Below are 21,739 nucleotides of genomic sequence, written 5' to 3' on the forward strand. Positions count from 1 at the left end.
TCCTCAGCATCATATTTAAGCATCTCTACAATCTGGTTCTGACTTACCTTTTCTGCCTCATTTCATACTACACTGACTTCACAAAACCTTCACTTCAGCCAACTTTGACTACGAGCTTTCCCTCAACCTCACTTCTTCCCTCTTACATTCACAAAGATGTCCTCCATGTCCCTCCTCATCTCCACTTCTGAGAATCCTCGTCTTACCTTTGAGGTTCAATCCAGGTCTGCCCTGTACTGATCCCTCCTACTGTTGTCATTGCCATATTAAATTAACGTCTATTTACTTATTTTTGTATATGTTATACCTCGCCCAGTGGAATCTAAATTCCTTGAAGGCAAAGATTATTTTATTTCTGTCTTCGTAGCTCCAGAGCTTAGCACGGTGTCTAACACATAGCAGGTACATTATAAATGTTAACTGGGATGAATAAAAGCGTATGTTGACATCCTTCCCAGGTATGTGTAATGGATATTCTATAGGAGGAGAAGGCAATAGAGCCAGTAAAGTGCAATCAGTGGGATCTGGGTGGGCTCTGATAATCTCTTAAAGTGCAATGCTATTTTATCTTATAACCAAACTGGGCTCTTTCCAGCAACACCTGAGATGTAGAGGCTCATCCTGATATTTCTACTCCTGGCTTACTTATAGGTATAAAAAGAGAACTGAAATGAGAACTATACAAGGGAAGGAACCTGAATTATTTCAAACCAGTCTTTTACAGATATGCATTTTCCATGGTCTTCTCTCACCAAAGACGGAGTTCTAAGCCTTATCACTACACCCATTTAATACTAAAGTATCTCCCCAAACCTTTCTTTGGATTAACAATACCAGAGACTACCAGTTAACCTTGATAACAAAATCATGCCCAAGACTGGGTATGCATGGATGGGGCATGGTGGACATACCTATTTTTCCACGAGGAAGGGGGAGGGGGTCTTACCTCTGCTGGGCACTTTATTTCTACTGAATCCAGTCACTGGCTGATGTCGATATGGATGCACCCCCATTTCCTGTGCATGGCTTACAGTTCCTAGCAAAGATTCAGGGTCTCCAGGCCCGCCTGTATTTAATAGCAGGGGGCTGTCATGGCAACCTTTGGTCAAAGTGTTTGAACTCTTACTGTCTGGAAAGCAATCCCTGGCCCCTTCACATGAGCAGTCCTCCTCCATGCTCTCTGAGTGGATCAGCGCCGGCTGGTGTGCGTACCCATGAGCCGGGGTGGGTGAGGGAACCTGTGAGATACATTCTTGTGCCCTGATTTGTAAGAGATGCTGGGGGCTGGTATGGTGGTGGTGGTGGTGGTGATGATGGTGGTGATAGGAGTCAGTGTTCTGATAAGGCAAAGACAAAGCCTGGCACTCTGATAGACTCTGTCCCCCTAGGCTGGAAGCCAAGCTCCCAGCATCCCCTTGGTTCATATGCCTGAACAATTCTTGTAATTCTTGCTGCTGCTGGCGCTGTTGCTGCCTCTTAATGAGCTGTGCAAACTCTGCCGGAGGCAGCCGAACGTCCGAGTGGCCTGTGAGTGAGTGCCGGGGGGAGAGCAGTCCTTGGAGGATGTGGGGGACCTGCTGGTGTCTTGGATAGTCAGGCGGCGTGGGGGACAGCAGAGCCTGCTGGAGTGCCGATGCGGTGTAGTGCTGCTGCTGCTGATGTGCGCTGGAAGGGAAAGTAGGGAACTGGTCGAGTGCAGGGACTTTCAGGGCTTGGGTTGGAGGAAAGCCCACTCCTGCGGATGGGCTGTAGCTGGTGGGAGAGGCCCGGGACTGGTCCGAGAACAGTTGGGGGTGTAAATGTGCCTGGTCATAATTAGCAGGGGAAAACCGATTCATGTTCAAGCTGCAAACACAGAAGACAGTAAACACACAAGATCCATTTGAGGAGTCAGAGATCTCAAAGGATAGCTACTGCCTTCCTTCAACAGTACCTAGGGAGTACTGGGCCTGAAGTATCCCCCTCCCTCATCCATTTCTATCTTCCCATCTCCTAGGCAATGGTCAAAAGGGTCTATGGGGGCTAGAGACATATGACCAGCTCCAGTGGGAGGAAGTTATCGGTTTGTTCTGAAATGTCTTCTGGGTAATTAAGAAGCACTGGTTCCTTGACAGAATGACAGATGGGAAGGGAAGCTAGAAGAGACATAGCCCAAGGTTTCTGAAAAGTATATTACTGTAACAGGCTGCTATTTTTCTCTTCTCAGACAAACAGGAATATAGTTACGCCATTTTCTCCCTTTATCTCATTAGTACCTTGACTCTGGATCACTAAACAGCTTACAATGAACCTCCCAAGCCTCTAGCCTGATTTTAGAATATAATGGGAGAATTTGGTCCAGGGGCATGGCTCAATCAGACCCTCTCTTCCCCCTCATCATGCTGTGGGGGAAAGGTAAGAAGATTCTTCTCAATTCATCCTAGGCCACCAAATGGGTAGCCCTGGAGGGCCTTACCTGTGGGCCTCTGCACTGTCGGCACTCAGTTGCTTGGACAATGGGCGATGCCCATATGTGAGGGAGGCCATCAGGTTGGCACGGTGCTGCATCTGAATCTGACTGGCACAGGAGTTGAGGGACATGCCCCGCCCAGCTGCTGATGCCCCTGGCATGTTGCTGAGCATGTCAGGCGGCTCTTGTACCTGGATGGTCACCTGCTGAGACTGGGCAGGCTGCTGTAGGCCCATGCAGGTCAGTGTCACATTGGGGGGAGGAGAACAGTTCCCAGGCTGCTGGAAGATTGCGCTTCGGGATGGCAAGCCTTGAAACTGGGAAGGAGAGGCAGCACCTAGAAGGTGAAGGTACCTTTTAAGTATCTAAGCAACTAGGCCAGCAGTCAGATAGGAGAAATTGGGAGCTAACAAAGAATCTTAGTCTGACATCATATAAAAACTAATTTAGGTTTTTCCTAGTGACTCCTGAGGGGACTAGGCTCTGTTGTTACTAAGGGACTAACGCTTTCTGTAAAAACAAATTCTTTAGGGTCTTTCTACCTGAAGCTAGTCAGAACAATGACCCCTTACCTCCATCCAAAGTCTGACAGAATGTGGAATCAAATTGAGCCATGCAAAAGCGTTCTATGGTATAAATATCTTATTTCACAGAGAAAGTTGTTTGGTTTGTTTTTTTTTTAAAACAGACACTAGAGTTCTTGGGTCTAGAACTAATGAGAAATTCGGTTTCCCCTTTCCATGTGACACACAATGGTTCTGCCCAGCTCTCCCACTCACCATGAGACTGAAGAATGGTGCTGCTGCCTGGGGGAGGGCTGTTACTGGGCTGCCTGAAGAGATGGTTGCTGGGGTGGCTGGGGGGAGGGCTGGAGGGCTGAATCCGCAACCTTATAAAGAGAAACAAAAACAAACCCCTCAAGACCCCATCACAAGCATGAAGTTGACTTCCATTACTCGAGAATCGCCTAAGAGACAGAGCGTACTTAGCTTTGTTAAGGCTGTTAAGGCTTACGATTTACACACACACACCATCCATAGTGTGCTCCAATCAATAACTCTCCCTAGTTTACCAGACCCCTCATAAAAGGCATTAGCAGAGTCCAAAGGAGGCCTATGTTCAGTCACTGGCACCAAGTCATCAAGTTACCCATATAATGGGAATAAGTAAGTAGAAATAAAGCTGCACAAATGGGTATGACTTCAAGGACATGTCTAGAACAGCATCTTGAACATAGTAGGCATTGAATAAACAATTGTTCAATTGAATTAAAGGAGTCTCTTCTTTGAAATTTAAACCAAATACTGTGCTAGCAACTCAGCTTTTAAAATGGAAACTTTCAGAGGGAATGCCTTAGAAAGCTAACAGCTTCCCCATGACAAATTGGTTAGCCCTAGAGGTCTTTACTGCTGAGATAGCTTGGATTTAAAGCAAAACAATTTGTCACCTCTGGAGCTGGTGGGTAAGAAGGGCTGGCTGGTTTTCACATGTAGCCTGAAGAGGTGGAGAGGGTTGAGGAGGACGGATACAATCCTAAAATCAATAAAGAAAAATCATCTTGAATTCTAACATTATTGTGAGCTGTTCTCCTAGAAGGAAAAGGTAGAAGTCTCCAAAAAAAAAAAATTTAAAAAACAAAAACAAAAGGTTGTGGAGACAAAAAAGTCTCCATGACTAAGATTTCTGCTTATCTTGTTCAGTTCCCAGTTCAGTTACTGAAGATTTTGCATTTTATCATGCATGTCAACTCCTAAAATATCACTAAAATGAGATAACACATATAACACAATTTGCAACCCTTAAACGCGATATATAAATGTTAGCTATTGTTCATACTCCTTTAAAAAACTTCATTCAGGGGCAGCTAGGTGGTGCAGTGGATAGAACACTGGCCTTGGAGTCAGGAGGATCTGAGTTCAAATCTGACCTCAGATACCTGACACTAGCTGTGTGACCCTAGGCAAGTCACTTAACCCCAATTGCCTCACCCCAAAAAAATTAATAAAAAACTTCATTCAATGCTGATGGACAAATTAGTCAGAAATCAAAGCCCTCTTAAACTTGGAGAAAGCTTAGAGAGACCTACCTGAATTTGCTGCTGGAGAATCTGATGGTGTTGCTCCTGCTGGTATAACATATGTTGCTGCTGAGTCTTCTCAAGTGTTCGCTCATCAATCTGCCCCCCATACATCTTCTGCAGCTGCTCACACTCCTGTAATGAATTCAGTTAATATGGATTCGACAGAGCCAATCCCATGCCACACACTGATCACAACAGATGCTCCACAGTCTCATGGGCAGAAAAAGTCACAGGAGATGAAGTGTCCTTGTACAGAGAAACTGGTATGTTTATATTTGTGTGCTAAATATAGTCAACCATGCTCTGTCATACAGAAACATGTGGAAATAGCTGCAGAAGTCCCCTCTTCCAGTTTTGATATCCCATGATGACTTGGGTAATAATGGAGAGTATGGTCTGCTGTAAAACACATGTACATATCTTGTGTCATTCAAAGCTCAGTCACTCCAAAGGCTGACATTAAATTAGAGCCTTATGTTGAATCTGAAGTCACATTTCTTACCTCAAGGAGCACCGAGGCAGCCTGGCTGTAGAGTATGCCAGGCAGCAACCACAGGCTCACACAGACCATTGACCAGTAGAGGAATGCCAGGGTTAAAGGTACAACCCAAACTCAAGATATTCTCTTGGGAATCTTAGGGACACTAACAGAGTCTTGTCTCTTGATAGTATGAGATAGCAAAAGGGTTTTTAATTAGAGAGTAGAGACCCTTTACAAGAAAACTATTCTTTTCTTAAGCCATAAGCTGCAATGCTGCTGATGTGTACAGCAGGAGGGCCCCTGCATGGGTATCGAACACCCCTGGGCATCCTGTCTGAGCTCTCTGTACTAATCATACTTCTCCAATGGCACCTGTAGCCTTTTCTTTACCTGTTGCAGCTGTTTGATGCTGCTGTGGTTGCCCATCTTCTCCAGGTGAGCTTTGAAGGCCTGGATGCTTGCGGCCCCATCAGAAAACCGGCGCACAGGGGAAAATCGCTCTGTGGGAAGGTGTAGGGTGTTGGAGTCCTTGTAGACAGAGCTGAGCACAGGGGAAAAGAAGGTTAAGGACTGGGTGTCTCCAAAGGCTCTGGCAACACATTTTTCTAGGTGGACTGTCTGCCCCAGAGCACATTAAATATTCATCCAGGCACCAGGACAGCAGGCGGTATGTATATGTTACACAGACATGAACATTTTATAGGTGTGTAGTACCCAAGGAGCTGACGTGCACTTTCTGCAGGCTGAGTCTTCCTTTCAGAGGACGGCCCAGCTTCCTTTTCAACTTACCTCTGATGGGAGTCAGTCAATAAGCATTTATTAAGGGTCTATCTTGCCAGGCACAGAGCTAAGCGGTGCCTGCTCTCAAAGAGCTCAGGCCTTTACCTTTGGAGTCCAATGACACTGACAAGAGTAACTCTGTACTCACAGAGCGAAGCTCATGCCTCACAACAGGCCTGTGGGGCAGACAGGGCAAACATGAGCATTCCCACCAAAGTTCAGAGAGCTAAGCAGCTTCCTTAGGATCACACAGCTGGTGAGGATCAGAGCTGGCACTCTGACTTGGGTCTCTTGATTCTATGGCTGGTGCTTTACACTTTGCCCCTCAAACTTTATCAAGATTAAGAAAATGTGGAGACCAAATGGATCCAGTCTTTGCAAACACCTGTACCTGAGGCCATCAAGAGTGATGGTTCTGAATGTCCCCAGGTTAAACTGAGCAGGAGTTTTTGCATCTATGATCATGTCATTCAAGCAGTGACTTCACATTGATCTGACTACAAATTCTCTCAGAAATAGGTTCTGCAGTAAGAAATCAGCATTTCCAGAGAAGAACTGCAGTCAGCCTTATGTTTCGCATGTAATTTTTAAGTTCTATGTTTGGGGGTAGCACTCCTAAGGCCAACATCTGCTTCCCCCTTTAAATATCTACTGTGTGCCAGGCACTGTGCTAAGTGTTTTACAAGTTACCTTATTTGATCCTCATAACATCCCTGGGAAGTAGGTGTTATTATCCCCATTTTACAGATGAAGAAACAAAGGCAGACAGAGGTTAAGTGACTTCTCAGGGTCACATTCACACAGCTAGTAAATCTCTGCAGCTGGATTTGAACTCAGGCCTTCCTGACTCTAGGCCCAGCACTATATCCATTGTGCCCTATAGCTGCCTTAAGTATATTTTAAGCACTTCCCATTTAGTGATTCTACCACAGAATCCAGATAACTAAACTCCATTAAACTACTGCCAAATTTGAATGAGAAGCCAATAATTTCTTATGGGATTGGAGGCTCTGCACATGGCTTGGCAGCTCAAGGAAAGATAGCCATGGGCTAAAACATTTGGCCACTATGAAAAGAAATTTCTCCAAGAAGGAGCAGAGCTCCTCCTAATTCTCCACCCCTCCCCATTCTCTCACCACAAAAAGATGGGGGCAGCGATATGACTGTTCTGAAAAGACATGTACAGCTCCTGTGAGAGCAGGGCCTTCAGAATGAAGACAGACAAGAGCCCGCTGCTGATAAGATAAGCCCAAGGCAACAACAGGGCTAAAGTTAATACCAACTCTTATTACCTAATCAGAAGGAGATGTTTATGAGTTTAAGGCATGCAGATAAAAGACTGCCAAGGCAGCATTCCAGCAGTCAATGGATCAGATCAGGTTTCCTACTGAGGAAAGGGATGACACCATGCTGAACTCAGTGATATGATGCATTGCCTTGCCAATTGCTCATTTTGGACTGAAACAAAGCCCCATCCAAGGAGGTGGGTTAACAAGAGTTCATATACACTCCAGACAGGCAAGGGACTAGGAGCAAGTGTATGATGACTGTGAAAAGGTGTAAAGGAGACAGGCTTGGCAGGAATGGAAATCTCCTTCCCCTCTCATTATGGACTTCTATTTGAGAGAATTCCTACCTGAAGCTTGATATTACTGTGCAAATCAAATGTGAGTGAATATCTGCTTCAGAAGCATGAAGAACACAAGGTTGACCAGTGACAAAGTACAGCTCTTCCCAGAATCCTCGCCTTAGTCATTTTTTATTTTCATTTTAACTTCAGAAAGAGGCTAAATCAAACTTACTAAGGACCTAAGACAACTTCATGGATTTAACTGTATTTTTACTTTGTTCCAAAACTTTATTAATTTATGACTCTTCAAAGTTATTAAGTGATTAAGCAAGTTTTATTCACTCAGAAGGCCTATCCTTACTGAGTCAGGAGACATCAAATCAGTCTCACTGTAATAAATGTTCTCCACCAACTATGAAACCAGTCTGAAGACTGACTCTTTCAGAGCCTGAGATCAGCTGTTCAGGCAATGAATAACAGACTGATACTCAAATTCAACAGTCAACTTTAGACAAATCACCACTCTGTGAATTTCAGGAGACTTAGGATGTTGTTAATTTTACTTACTTATTTTTAAATTGTGTTCAAATGTGTAAGAAAGAATGAGGTTGAGTTAAGTGCACCCTTCTCTACTGGACAGTAGGCACACAAGGTTGGCAAAACAAACAAAAAACCACAGACTTTCATCACAGTTCACTCAGACCCCTTCTTCTACCTCTAAGCTGAACTATACCTAGGTTACTCCAAAGAGATGGATGTGTAAAGTGGTCTTTAAGATCTTTAAAGGAGATCTCGTTTACTGACTACTCATTTTAGTGTTCAGTAGTCTGGAATTTGTTTTTTTCTGACATCTAATCTCAATCCCCTCTCTGCTGTCATATTTCTCTGGTGACTTAATCCAAATTTGCTGGGTTCCTTACTCCCCCTACCCACCCACCTCTCCCATTCAAACTGATTTAGCTGCAAAAACCTCTTGGAATATTCTAAAAAGAATATTCCTATTGGAGCAAGCAGCTTTCTAGAAGGCAAGGCTTTGGCACTGCTTTTAAGTAGGGTGTAAACCAAATAAAAGGAACCCGTTGTGTACTCTGAGTCCATGTGATTTTCCTCAAATAATGTAAAAGTTCTATGGGGATTTGGACAGGCACTGCCTATAAATATAGGCTAATTTTCATGTTTTCCTAATCAGGATACTTTCTCAGGAATTCAGAGAATCCAACTTGAATCTTGAAGTGCCCACACTAAAATGCGGCTTTTTGATGGTAAAAGAGAAAAGAAGTAACACCTCTTCTTTTTGGTAATGATAGAGGTTGGAGCTAATGATCGAAGGGGTTGATGGAAAAAAGTGGCTACCCAATAAATCACTTCAAAGACTCCTAAGTGATTTTATGAAAAATTATTGCTGGGTATAGGAGAGTTTATCATTCTTCCAGAGTTCCAGCGTGGCAATCAGTCTGTCTTGGCCTGCTCAGAGTTCACCTGTTTCTGCTGATAACATCAATGCTCAGCTCAGCTTAACACAGCAGCTATCTAGCTACAATAAAAAAACACTTTTCCAAGCTTGCCAGTGTGAACTGGTTGCAAGATTTCATAGCAACGGGTACGTCAACCTCATCTCCTTGGTAACCATCTTGACCTAACCAAGGAAGAATGCCAGATAAATCTGCAAGTGAGACTTAAGCAAACTAAAAAGCTAGTGACCTGATGTGGCTTTCAAAGCTCTGTCTTGAGGATGTCTGTTGGGTACACGATGCTATTGAGCAGAAAGATGGCTTTTCTGGAGGATCCTTCATTAATCAAAGTCACTCATCTAGACAGTGTCTCCCAGCCTCCTCCTGTCCCCCAAATTTGACTTGAATATAAGTTTTGTGAAGTTTTCTCAATCAGAAAGGTTAATCCTATTTGTGCTTTTTTTTTTACACTTCCAAGGAAACTGATCACAGCTAAAAAGAGATGTAAGAAAATTTTTCTTCCAGAATACTGGCATGATGATTTTCCAAATATGCAACAATGAGCAGGTGTCGTAGTTCTGTTTTCCGAAGAAGAGTTGGTCTTCTTCCACATCTAGGCCTGAAGCACAGTGTAACACTGTGAGATAACATTAAAGGCTGATTTTTCTGCAGGAGATTGGTCATTCAAAGTCAGGTCTGCTGATACTGCCATCAGACTTCCTGGATCAGGCAGATTTTCTGGGTGCTTCTCCGGCGGGCAGGTCTTAAGTTTAATCCCATCTCTGAGTCAATAGCCAGACTGTTGAGAATCAGCTGAAGACAATAAGGAGCTGTGCAAAGTACTTGGGAAAAGTGAAGCTCACACAGTTCAAGGACCAGCTGGAAAACTTTGCCCTTTTCACTATTCAAAGAAGGGGACTGATCCCATTTAAGTTCAGGATGGCAGGTGGCTTCTATTTGGAGCCCTGCTGTTTGACACCATCTGTTTCAAACTCAGTTGGATGGTGCCTGTCAGCTGAGCCTCAAGGGTCCCACACAGCTCATGTGGCTACTCACCGATGCTGATCAGGTACCAGGTGAGGCGGCCAGACCCGGGCACGGAAAGGCTGCTGTCCTAACTGCCGCTGCAGGTCCGAAGGAATCTCAGCTGTTGGGTTGGTCATGGCCAGTGTATGTCTTTTGGACCTATTTGCCAAGTATCTGCAACAAGCAGGAGCACATTTCATAATGAAAAAGAGAGATAGGAATATTCTCCAGCAAGAAGCATTAGAAGTTAATCCAAAGCACTCACAAGGAAAAAAAAATGTGCTCTTTACTGCTCAAAAAGGGCTCTATGGCATAGATCCCTGAACCAGATGAAAGTAGAATGCATAGCTGGCCAAACAAAAGTTGGCTCAATAGCTAAGTGGCTATATGACAGTAGCCACAGAAAGAAACATAGTGAGCAAGCCTAGTAGCAAGACAAGAGAATCTGCTTCTGTCCTTTATTCTGCCCAATAAAAAGAAACTTCTTCTTTGATTTTTTACTTCATTTCTGTTTTCCCTCCAACCTTTCAAAAGACTTGGTGAATAGAAGCATCTAAGAAAGAAAAGGTACTTCATGGATATGGTTTCCAGATGTGAGCATAGAGGAAACGCTGAGAAAGACCCAATACAATTCCATTTGGTCAATAAGGCTTTGGGCCTTTACTCATAGAAAGCTCATGGTTACATCTCACTAAGTTACAGAAAGTAGGTTGATGGTAAAGATCTCTCCATGTGAGGTTAAACGAGATGCTACTCTACATGTAAATCTTGTAGCTGTTACTGGATCTATATAGAAGAAAGTGGCGTTACACTCAAGAAACAACCACTTTCATGATGAGAAGGAAATAATGACATGGTTGCGTTCTTAGTATTATCCAATTTTTAAAAAGGTTTAAAAGTGAAAGATTTGTTGGGGAAACCCCATTAAGTTTTCTCTTAAGGTCTTTAAGGGTCACTGTTAAGATGAAAATATAATGAAGTTAATCCTTTACAGCCAGTTAAAGGTTTTGTCCAACTCTATTGTAAATTTGAGGGTTGGAGTTTTTTCATTGAAAAACTGACAGGTGTGTTTTCCTGCAAAAGTGTGACTAAAGAGGAAAGAAAGTCAGGGAGCAGAAAATGAAGTCCAAGAAGGAAAGGATGAAAGAACAAAAGATGAAGGTGCCTTAAAGAAGGAAGACAGCAGGTCCCCTAATTTCTCTTCTATAATGGAGTTAATATGATCTGTCCGTACGTCTCTCTGCCTGATGGTTATTGTTTGCAACATCCCCAGAAAACAAAGAAGAAAATCAAAAGTTACAAAGATTCCTCTTGAACAGCAGTGATCCCCAGTGATTTCTACACTATGGTAAAGGACTGCCTCCCTCTGTGTTCTTCCCAAGTTCAGACCCAGGACAATCTTGACTTTGCACTGCAACTCTCAAAACAGACACTAGGGGGATGGAAATGTGCATTAGCTAGCAGTGATCAGCCTCCATGAAAAGTCTCCATGAAAAATGGCCTTCTCTCATTGTTAGCTACTTTGTCTTTTTAAGCTAGAAAGCAGTCAGTTAATAGACAGCAGTGTAATTAGTGATGTGGTAACTTGCCAAAAGGAGCAAGCCATTAATAGTTTAATACATAATTTGATAAAGGCACCCAAGCTTTCCCCAAGAGCCTAGGAAAATGATTTTACTCCAATTTCCCTTAGGGAAAAACACACTATCTTGAACATCAGCTGTATCTCCAGAAAAAAGGAAAAGCTAGAACCATGTCTCATTCCCTAGGGGAAAAAACCAGCTTCAAGAGTTGGCATATATAGAGCTAGGGGCACCAAAATAAAACAGTACAGTGTACCTGGCCACCATAAGCTTTCTGTGAAGAAGCATCCAATCCAGGCTTGCAAACAACAAAGGTCAGATTTTTTGGGGTGTATCTTTCATGGTAAGAAGGGACAGAAAGAGCACACTGCAAATATCACAAGGGCTGTGTTCTCCCTTTGTACAGAAGAAACCAATGCCAGAGGCAGCATGAACACCCTGATCAGGACAACACCCTCAATTTCTGTCAGCCAATATCCAGGTTATTAGTATGTGGTGCGGGGCCTTTTGTGCCTTATGAACACTGCTGATGGTGCACTGGGAAGGTGGAAGGAAGGAGGAAGAGGGACTACACAGCCAGGACTAGTGAGGTGCTTATGGGTTACTGCTGTCAAAAAAGGAACTTCCAATGGCTCTTGTGGAAATTCCATTTCCTGGGCAGTCTTCTGTTGATTTCAGAATCAGGAGGAGCATGCCTTCTTGCACACACAGAGGCCACATTAGTGTTGAGTGCTGCACTGTACCACGACCTTGGGCAGAGGTGGCCCTTTGTTGCCTGCCAGGAGAGGCTGCCCAAGGATGTTCTGCAAGCACTGCCGGATGTCACATTACCTCTGTACAGCTTCCTGATCTGGCTCCCCATCGGAGCTCTCCTCGTCCACAGGGGTAACTGCTGGCACTGCCTGAAGAGAAAAGGGAATGATAAGCACAAGAGAGCTTATTTGGCAATTTTTCTTATTCCACAAACCTGGTTCCTTGGGTAGCCCTTTTGTTAAATTTCTAGGCTAAAACTTTTTGGGAGACTTGAGTCCCCTTTTCCCTGCACACTTCCTTAAACCCTTCTTAAAGGAAATACCCAAATCATAATTTCAGATCTAAACCCAGTGAGAAAGACATCCATGACATACGAGGATAATTAGCAACAAAGACAGAATGATATGACAACTCACAACTACCAAGGACTCAGTTCATAGCATGCTTTCCTCTCAACAACCCGGTGAGGCAAGGAGTCCAAGTATTTTTAACCCCATTTTACAAATAAAGAAACTGAAGTTTAGAGTTGGACAACTGGTCTGTCACACACAACTAGTGGGTACCAGAGCCTGGATCCAAATCCAAGACTCCTTACTCTTTTCACTATGTCACACTGTAAGAAAGGGGAAACAAAAAAGAAACCGAATGGTCTGGCCAAGAAATAATCTGATTTATTGATCCAAATTTTACTCATTTCAACCAGCTCAAGATACATCTCTTCCACAAAGTGTTTATTGACATTCTCATCACTATTTATCTCTCCCTCCTTTGAAACCCTAAGAATTCATACACCTCATATGAACAAATAATCATCTATAGTTTTACATTGTATTTTAAAGGCTTCATTTGTATTCTTATCTCCCTGCTTCTATTTTAAGTTCCTGAAGGATAGTGGCGAGGCTTCTATCTCTTTCATAGCCCCTACAACACTTAGCATAGTGCTTTGTAGACAGTCAACAGTCAGATATTTCCTGAATGAGATTACACGCCAGGAAAATGATTAAACAAAACCAGAGTTCAAAGGAGAAAAATAATTTGAAGGAGAAAATGCTAAAAAACAAAGGAATTGAGGGGGCACAAGAATTAGGGAGGAGATAATGAGAACAGAGGAGTCATGTGATTCTATCACAGGCTGAAGTATTACTGAAAAAGGAGAAAACGCTTTGGTGGGAGGGAATTTTCAGAAATCAATTTAAAAAACAACTGGAAGGAACTACCAGGTTCAACTAGCTTTTACTGAAAAGCTGATCCCCAGCCAAGGACTGCAAGCTGAGCTGCTGCTGCTGCTGCTACTGCTTGGAATGGAAAGAGGCAGGGATGTAGTGGAAACAGACCTGGTACCTCAGGAACTGGTTTACAGCTCACAGAAAAAAGATGGGGCTCCCCCAGGCAGGGCGAAGGTTAGAAAAAAGTCAGGCAATAACCAGGGAGAAAATATTGGGTTAAAAGAGAAACAGGATCAAGAATCATCTAAGAAATTCCAGTCCTCTTAAGAAAATGGGAAAGAACTTCACCTTAAATGTAGGAAAAAGGACTCAGAAAAGCTAATTGGGAGATTTTTAGAGCACTACCTTTGTATGAAAGACCTCTGAAAAAGTCAGTGATCCAACTGGGTCTGTGCTGCTACTCACTGGTGTCATGGTGACGAGAGGGGAGGGTCCCCTTGGGCGCTTCAGCAGTTGCTGGGCATGCAGCTGGATGTTGGCGCCTCCATCTGATGCCCGCCGGCCGAGGGGGCCCATTCCATTCAGCAGCTGTAGAGTGGGAGGCTGCAGCAGGGACTGCTCCTGCCAGGGACACAGTGGAGGAGGTGGGTTGAAGAGATAGGGGAAAAGTGAAGGAGGGAGCAACCTTATTTTAACCTTATGAAACTGAAGGCTCTTTTGATCATGGTCTAGAGGAAATTCCAGCCCTTCCCCATATTCCTCACAAATTCCTCTCAACCCAGCTACTTAGAAAGGAAAATCCTCCTTATCCAATGGGAAATCATTTAAGACCCAGCGATGGTAAGGTCCAAGAACCCATAGGAGTCTCAAAGGATGCTCTAGCTAGTCTTTCTAGGGAGCTTCTCTTCCATGTCTTAGACATTCCCTTTTCCTTTGTCCACGTACCTTGTACTCTAACTGCCCAGTTGGTTGCAGATTTTGCATAGGGAGTAGGTTGTGCATGAAATTCATATTAGGGGCCACCTGGAGGAATGGGGCCTGGGGGCTGACTCGAGGAAAGCCCGGAAGGAGCTTCTGAAGATCTTCTGTGACTTCCGTGCTGACAGCAAACAAAATGAAAGAGAACTTCAGTTAGACTCTTATTCAGAGCACCTTCTATGAGAGGTAGCATGGTAGAGTGGAAAAAGCTAAGCCTGGAATTAGGAAGACTTGGGTTTAAACCCACCTCTGACCTTATCTCTTCAATCATGAGCAAGTCACTTAACATCATCTGTAAAAGTGACACTCATAGTACCTATCTCACAGTGTTGATGTCAGGAACAAGTGTGATAAGGGATGTAAAGGGCTCCAAGAACCTTAAAGTTCTTTTTAAAGATCAGCTACCATCATCATCTCTAGAGGAGAAGGAGGCTAAATCCAGTTCTATTTCCTGTGGCTTCTGTCAGTTCTTTCCAGAAACCCAAAGGGAGAGCTCTCAGGGTCTGGGGATTGATAGTAGCTGCTGATTATTCATGCTGAACCAGCCTTCCTTACCCAAGAAAGAAACCTCAGCAGCAGCCAGCATCACAGGTTGACTTCTAAAGTCTCAGAGGGGAATAGAAACTTTCTGGAGGATGCAGGTCATTCACTGGAAACAATGGCTACCCTACGTTGGGGCTGATCCACCAGGGGAAGAATGTAATTATGCTTGTCAGTGATGCTGGGGAAGAGCTGCACTGCATATTTGGGGCTGTCATGCCACAATAGAAGCTTTTACAACAAACTTTAAAATAAGAAATCTTTCCACCTAAGAGAATGACATAGGGCTCCACCTCTTTGCAGCTGACAGTTTGTGGAACCAGAATGTTTGTCTCTACTTACTATTCAACCATGGTAATGTAGCCTAGGGACTAGAACAGCACAAGCAACATGGCAGCATGGAAAGGGTACTTTTTTGAAAATCTATGTGTAGAAGGAGAATTGAAATTTTAAAAGACAATCATGTCTTATCTCTATGATCTCTGTGCAATTAAGAAAAAAGGAGGGAAAGGCTAATTGTATCCCTCGGATCCTCAGGCTGCAAAGTGGAAGAGGGGAGAGATGATCATCAGGGGTCTCCAGGTTTAGGACTATACCTTGGATGCATGCATCCCTCTGGGGTGGCTCATAAGCAACTCTACCTACCATCTATGTTTGCACCACTTATTCGGTGAGTGTGAGAAACAACAGTATCATGAGGAGTGTCAAACTCACCTGAACTTTGTGGGAGTAGAGGGATGGGAAGGAAAGGAAACATTGATGAATCTTACGTATATGTAGATAGTGAAAGAAAAGGTGGACTTGTAACATTTAAAGTGGTAAGACATAGAAAGTTGGCATAAAGTGGGAGGATACATGGAAAGAGCATGTTACTCTCCACATGACTTCTTTGACATGTAACAGGGCAAGATAACATGTAATCCTTCCAGCTTAATGTTTAAAATGGCAATGGAACACGGCAGTAACTAACTACCTACCCACAATCAACTAGGTTGAGTTCGATGTTTGATCAGTAAATTTTCTATAAGTCCTGATTTAGATTAAAACTGGTTTTGTGCCTCCTAGGATAGCTCTTTCCTGGAGGACTCTATAGAAGAATGTTCATTGAAAAACTGCAATGTAAGGAAAAATTCACACAGAGTTGTTAGTCACATACTCACCGGGGGTCAGCTACGCCCACTGTGTGCCTCCTCATTGAAAGGTACCGGACCAGGGCTTCAGGAGATGGCTCCTCACCCTCATCACTGTCCAAGTTCATTGTCCCATCCGTCTGAAGCAGGGAGGATAATCAAATTGAAAGAGCAAAAGACCTGGCATATACCCCTTCTTCTTACAAAGATCCATACAATAATTATACAAATATAGTCAGTTACTGGGCACTTACTATGTGCCAAGCACTGTGCTAAGTGCTGGAGACAGAAATATTTACGTACAAGATACAGAAGCAGTGAAGGAGGGAATAGTCGGTAGAGGAGGAACCGAGAAAAGACTCTGCAGAAGGTGGGCAGGGGTAAGGAGGGAGAGTATTCTAGGCATGGGGGAGAGCCAGTAAAAAGGCAGAGATAGGAAATGGATTGTCCCGTGAAAGAAATGTCAAGCAGGCCAATGTAGCTGGACTGCAGACTACGTATCAGGGAGAGAAATGCAAGTAGACTGGAAAGGTAGGAAGAGGCCGAGTGATTAAGGTTTTTAAAAACCAGACAGAGTGTTTTCTATTTGATCCTTGAGGTAACAGGTAGCCACTGGAGTCTACAGAATTGGATGATGATAACAAAGTCAGACCTACGCTTTAGTAAAATCACTTTGGCCACTGAATGGAGTATGGACTAGAGTGGGGAAGAGACCAGCCGACAGGCTGCAGCAATAGTCCGAGTATGAGGTGATAAGGACCTATGTCGGAGGGGTGTCTCTGTGAATGGGGAGAAAGGGACAAATGCATTGTAATGACAAGATCTGACAGCAGACTGGGGATGTGGGATGAGCATGAGGGAGGACATGAGGATGATGCTGAGACTATAAGGATGGTGGTGCCCTCAGTAAGAAGAAAAATTTGGAAAAGCAAAGGGTTTGGAGTGAAAGATAACGAGTTCTGTTTTGGACATATTGAGTTTGAGATCCTATAGGTCAGCATGTTCAAGATGTCCAAAAGGCAGTTGGTGATGTGGGACTCTGAATTCAGGAGAGACTAGGGCTAGGTATCTACCTATAGTTATACAGATCTGTCTCTTGTTTCTCTCAGAATCACCTGCCAAGAAATGATAACTGAACCCATGGAAGCTGACGAGACTGCTGAGTGAGACAGTACAGAGCACAGCTTGTTAAGTTTACTTTGTCATGGACACCTTTGCAAGTCTGGTGAAGCCTAGGAACATTTTCTCAGAACCATGCTTTTAAATGACTGAAGGAAAGACTAGATTTCAATTAGAGGTAAGTGAAAACAAAGATATAATTTTTTCCCCCATTCAAGTTCAAGGACTCCAGGTTAAGAATGCCTGATATAGAGGAAGAAGAAGGGCCAGGACAGAGCACTGGGGTACACAAATAGTTAGTGGTCATGAACTAAATGAAGATCCAATTAAGGCAACTGGAAAAGAGTAGTCAGATAGGTAAGAGGAGAACCAGAAAGCAGGCAGTGCCATGAAAATCTGGACAAGTATTCTAGAGGCAAGGGAAATCATGTGAAAGATAGCAGGAAAGTCAAGAAGGACCAGGACTGAAATAAATACATTAAAATTGTCAATTAAAGCCATGGTGTCAAACTCAAATAGAAATGATTCCCTGAGGGCTCCCTAATGATTTAGAAAACCACAAATTAACATTATCTGTGTGGAATTGTCTTCTTAATTGTGAACTGTAAATGTGAATTATCTTGGCAGTATATGACATCTCTGAATGAAAAGATCATTGATAACTTTGGAGAGAATGATTTTAAAAGAAAGAGACATTTAGTGGAGGCAACAAGTATAGACAGCTTTCTCAAGGAGTTTAGTCAAGAGTGGAAGACAAAAATTACAATACTGTGGCTAGCTGGATAAGTTGCATCAGTTGAGATTTTTGGTTTTTTTTTTTCCTTAAAGGATGGGGGAAGCAGTGACATGTTTGTAGGCAGCAGAGAGGCTCTAGTATAAGGGAAATATTAAGAACTGGAGAGAGAGTAGGGATAGTAGAGGTACCAATCTGATGGTGAAGACAGTACAGAATCACGAGAAGGATGTAGAGAAGGATTTGCTTTGGTCAGGAAAAATAACTACCTCTTCATGTGAGCTAGAGGAAGCAAGAGATGGTGGGGAAAAGGTATTGAAGTTATGAAAGATGAGGGAACTCTCAGCAAATGATCACAATTTTTTCAGTGACATCTGGGGTGAGGTCCCCAGTTGAGAAGGTAGAGCTAAGGAGTACCATGGGAGGCTTGAGAAGATTTGAAAGAGTCAATGTGGTAAGTGGGATGATGAATTCATTAGAAAGGTATAAAAAGATAACCTTGCTGCTGTGAGGGCCCAGCTTAAATTATGTAACATAAATTTGTAATGGACCTAGTTATTGTGGTTTCATAATGTTATCCAGCTCTCAACAAGTAAATAGGAGTAAAGGAAATGGAATAAAATTATAAAATATTTCCTCCAGAAATAAATAAAATCTCAAATAACTGAAGAGGTATGAATGAATCATGACAGATCCATGCCAATATAATTAAAATGACAATGCTATCGACCTTCATCCTCTCCTCTCTGGGTTTTCTTAACACTACATTCTCCTAGTTTTCTTCCTCTCTGACTGTTCCTTCTCAGCTGACTCTGCAGCTCTCATCACACTCTCCAATATTAGATGTTCCTCAGGGTTCTATCCTGGGCCCTCTTTTCTTCTCCCTTTACACGTCTATATGCAGATAACTCCCAGATACATAGACAGATATCAACAGATACCTATCTATATGTCCAGAGAGAGAAAAATTTATATCTATATTTATACCTATGTCTATGTATCTGGGAGTTGTCTATATAGATAGATTATCTACTTGTCTGTCTATATATCTGGCCAGACATCTTTCCTATAAGCATCACTAATTGCTTATTGGACATTTCACATCGAATATTCCCAAGACATCATAAATTCAACATACCTACTGAACTCATTATCTTTTCCCTAAAGCCTCCCCTCTCCTATATTTCACTACTTCTCCCAATAGGACAACCAGGCTTTCCAGTGCTGAATTAATCTCAGCATTAATTTTCAACTTCTCATTCTCCCTTGCCACATATATCCAATTAGTTGCCAAATCCTGCAGTTTCTACTTCCATATCTCTTGTATCTACCTACTTTTTTCCACTCACACAACTACCACCTTCATTCAGGCCCTCATTACTTATATCTTCACGCTCTCCAACAGTACTAATTGGCCTCCTAATTGACCCCCTTGCTTCATGTACTTCACCACTCCAACTCAACCTACACACTACGGCCAAAGTAATTTTCCATTAGCTTACACCAGGCCATGTGATTCTCTCCAGTTTAACCAACTCTAGTGGTTTCTTATTGCCTCTAAGATCAAATGAAGACTCCTTTTCTTAGTTTTTAAAGCTCCAACAACTTGACCTCAACCCTACCAGTCTCCTTATTCCTGCTCTCATACTCTTAGATCCAGGCAAACTGGCCATCTATGTGTTCCTTACTCATGGCATGCTATTTCCTCTCTCTGTTCCTTTGTACAGTCTGTGACTCATGGATTCTTCTCATCCTTTTAAGATGCGGCTCAGGCACTAAGTTCTGCCAGAAGCCTTTCCTGATCCCACTAACTGCTTGTGCCCTCCTTTTGACACTACCTTGGATTTAGCTACTTTCTTTATGTTTGTATTTATTAATTTTATAATTATGCTGTACATATTTTTATACGTACCTGTTGTTTTTCCTATAAGCTCACTCCAAGTAGGTTATATCTTTGTACTTGTATCCCCAATGTATAGCACAGTGCATGGCACACAGTAGGTGTTTAATAAAGATTTGCTGATTGACTGACATATAAATATGTGCTATCTATTGAGGCACGAGTAGATGGCAGGGATCAGGCAAGGTTTCCTGTGAAAGCTGAGATTTGTGTGGCTACTGCAAAATTTTTGGAGAAATGTGATAAAGGCCTAAGCTGGGGTAGTGGCTATGTGAGTGAAGAGAAGGGAATGCATACATAAGATGTTGTAAAGGTAGAGATAACAACACTTAACAACAGTTATACATCGTGACTGCAAGTGCAGTGGTCCTGGGTGTCTTGGAGGTTGGGGAAACACTGGACAATAACAGGGACATGTGTAAGATGGGAGGGTTTGGAAGGAAGGATAATAATTTCTGCTTTGAACATGCTTACTTTAAGCTGCCTATAGGGCACCCAGTTCAAAATGTCTAATTGGCATCTGGTCCAGAGAAAAGTAAGGACAGGTTAAATAAATCTGAGAATCATCTACATAGAGATGATGACAAAGACTCTGGAATCTAATGAGATCACCAAGTGAGATGATATAGAGTAAAAAGGGAAGATAGCTCAGGACACAGTCTTAGATAATACCCACAATTAGCAGGCATAAAGTGTGAAGAAGCATTCAGAAAGATGGGGAGAGAGGAGAAGACAGTGTCACAAGAACCCAAAGAGAGGAGAGTATCCAGGAGGTGGTGATCAGCAGTAACAAATCCTGCAAAGAGGTGAAGAAGAATGAGGATTGAGAAGACCATTCAATCCTCCCATTAAGAGATCACTAGTACTACTGCAGAAGAATAATTTTGGAAGTTTCAAATGAATAGTGAGATCAAAAGCCAGAATGCAGAGCATTTAGAAGTGAAAAGGTAGGAAATGGAAGCACCTAACATAGGTGACTTTCTCAAGGAGTTTCAAATGAAGAGGAGGAGACACAGATGATGATATATTAATACACTGTTGGAGAAGTTATGAATTGGTCCACCCATTATGCAAATCAATTAGGACCAATACTTAAAAGTCCCTAAATTTTGCATATCCTTTAACTTAGTATATACCCGAAAGAGATCAATTATAGAGGGAAAAGACCCAGGTATAGAAAAATATTTATAAAAACACTTTCTGTGACAGCATAACTGGAGACAAAGTGAGTACTCATCAATTGGAGAATGGCTGAAACAATTCATAGTATACAGATGTAGTGGAATATTTTCCTTCTGTAAAAAATGTTGAAAAGGGCAGATTCAGAGAAACTTAGGATGAATTGTATACATGGATGCAGAACGAAGTGGACAGAATCAGGAGAATAATTTATCCAATGACAACTACAATATCCTAAGGGAGAACAACTTTGAAAAACTTGAGAGCTCAAGAGGAAAAGCATAGTGCTCTGGACCTGGAGTCAGGAAGATCTGAATTCAAATTCCACCTCAGATACTGTAATAGCTCTGTGACCCTAGGCAAGTCACATAACTTCTCTGTACTTTCTCCATCTTTAAAATGAGTGGGTTAGACTAGGTCCTACCCAGCTCTAAATCTTGATCCTATGACTAACAAATGAAATGATCAAGCAAGACATCATTAGATTGATGATGTGAGTATGCCTTCCACCTCTTGGAAGAAGGAGATGGATTAAATGTACAAAATGAGACATACCCTTTTAGACACAACCAATGTGAATTTGTTTTGCTTAACAATACTTATGTAGTAAAAGGGAGGGCTCTTGCTTCTGGAGGGAGAGTTGTGGGATGAGAGGGATATGAAAAAAGAAAATAAGACAAGAGCACAAATGGAATACTTTAAAAATATTCAGAAGAGAACGGAAGAAGTCCAAAAAGGGGGTAGTAGTGTTGGTACTATTGTGTTAAATTTAATATGCACTTAAAAATGAAAGACTCAGATCTGGCAACAGTGATTCAGGGTTT

At 42.6% G+C, this 21,739-nt stretch overlaps 1 protein-coding gene across 3 annotated transcripts in view; it reads right to left on the bottom strand.

The window, feature by feature from the left end:
• The window catches only part of SIK3 (SIK family kinase 3), a 281,102-nt gene that overhangs the window by 16,462 nt on the left and 242,901 nt on the right, over window positions 1-21,739 (bottom strand). For 2 of the 3 annotated variants that reach the window (XM_027857478.1, XM_027857477.1), the window contains exons 11-21: window positions 16,015-16,124; window positions 14,282-14,435; window positions 13,802-13,957; window positions 12,249-12,319; window positions 9,868-10,011; window positions 5,401-5,551; window positions 4,536-4,661; window positions 3,897-3,982; window positions 3,229-3,338; window positions 2,456-2,786; window positions 947-1,845 (exon numbers count right to left, since the gene is read on the bottom strand). In XM_027857478.1, the coding sequence (XP_027713279.1) occupies window positions 947-1,845; window positions 2,456-2,786; window positions 3,229-3,338; window positions 3,897-3,982; window positions 4,536-4,661; window positions 5,401-5,551; window positions 9,868-10,011; window positions 12,249-12,319; window positions 13,802-13,957; window positions 14,282-14,435; window positions 16,015-16,124 (2,338 nt within the window). The remainder of the gene's footprint in view (window positions 1-946; window positions 1,846-2,455; window positions 2,787-3,228; window positions 3,339-3,896; window positions 3,983-4,535; window positions 4,662-5,400; window positions 5,552-9,867; window positions 10,012-12,248; window positions 12,320-13,801; window positions 13,958-14,281; window positions 14,436-16,014; window positions 16,125-21,739) is intronic. The other variant, XM_027857479.1, reaches the window with a different exon arrangement.

The sequence above is a fragment of the Vombatus ursinus genome, unplaced genomic scaffold (genome assembly GCF_900497805.2).
Source record: "Vombatus ursinus unplaced genomic scaffold, bare-nosed wombat genome assembly UNPS02012156.1, whole genome shotgun sequence".
Classification (NCBI taxonomy): Eukaryota; Metazoa; Chordata; class Mammalia; order Diprotodontia; family Vombatidae; genus Vombatus; species Vombatus ursinus.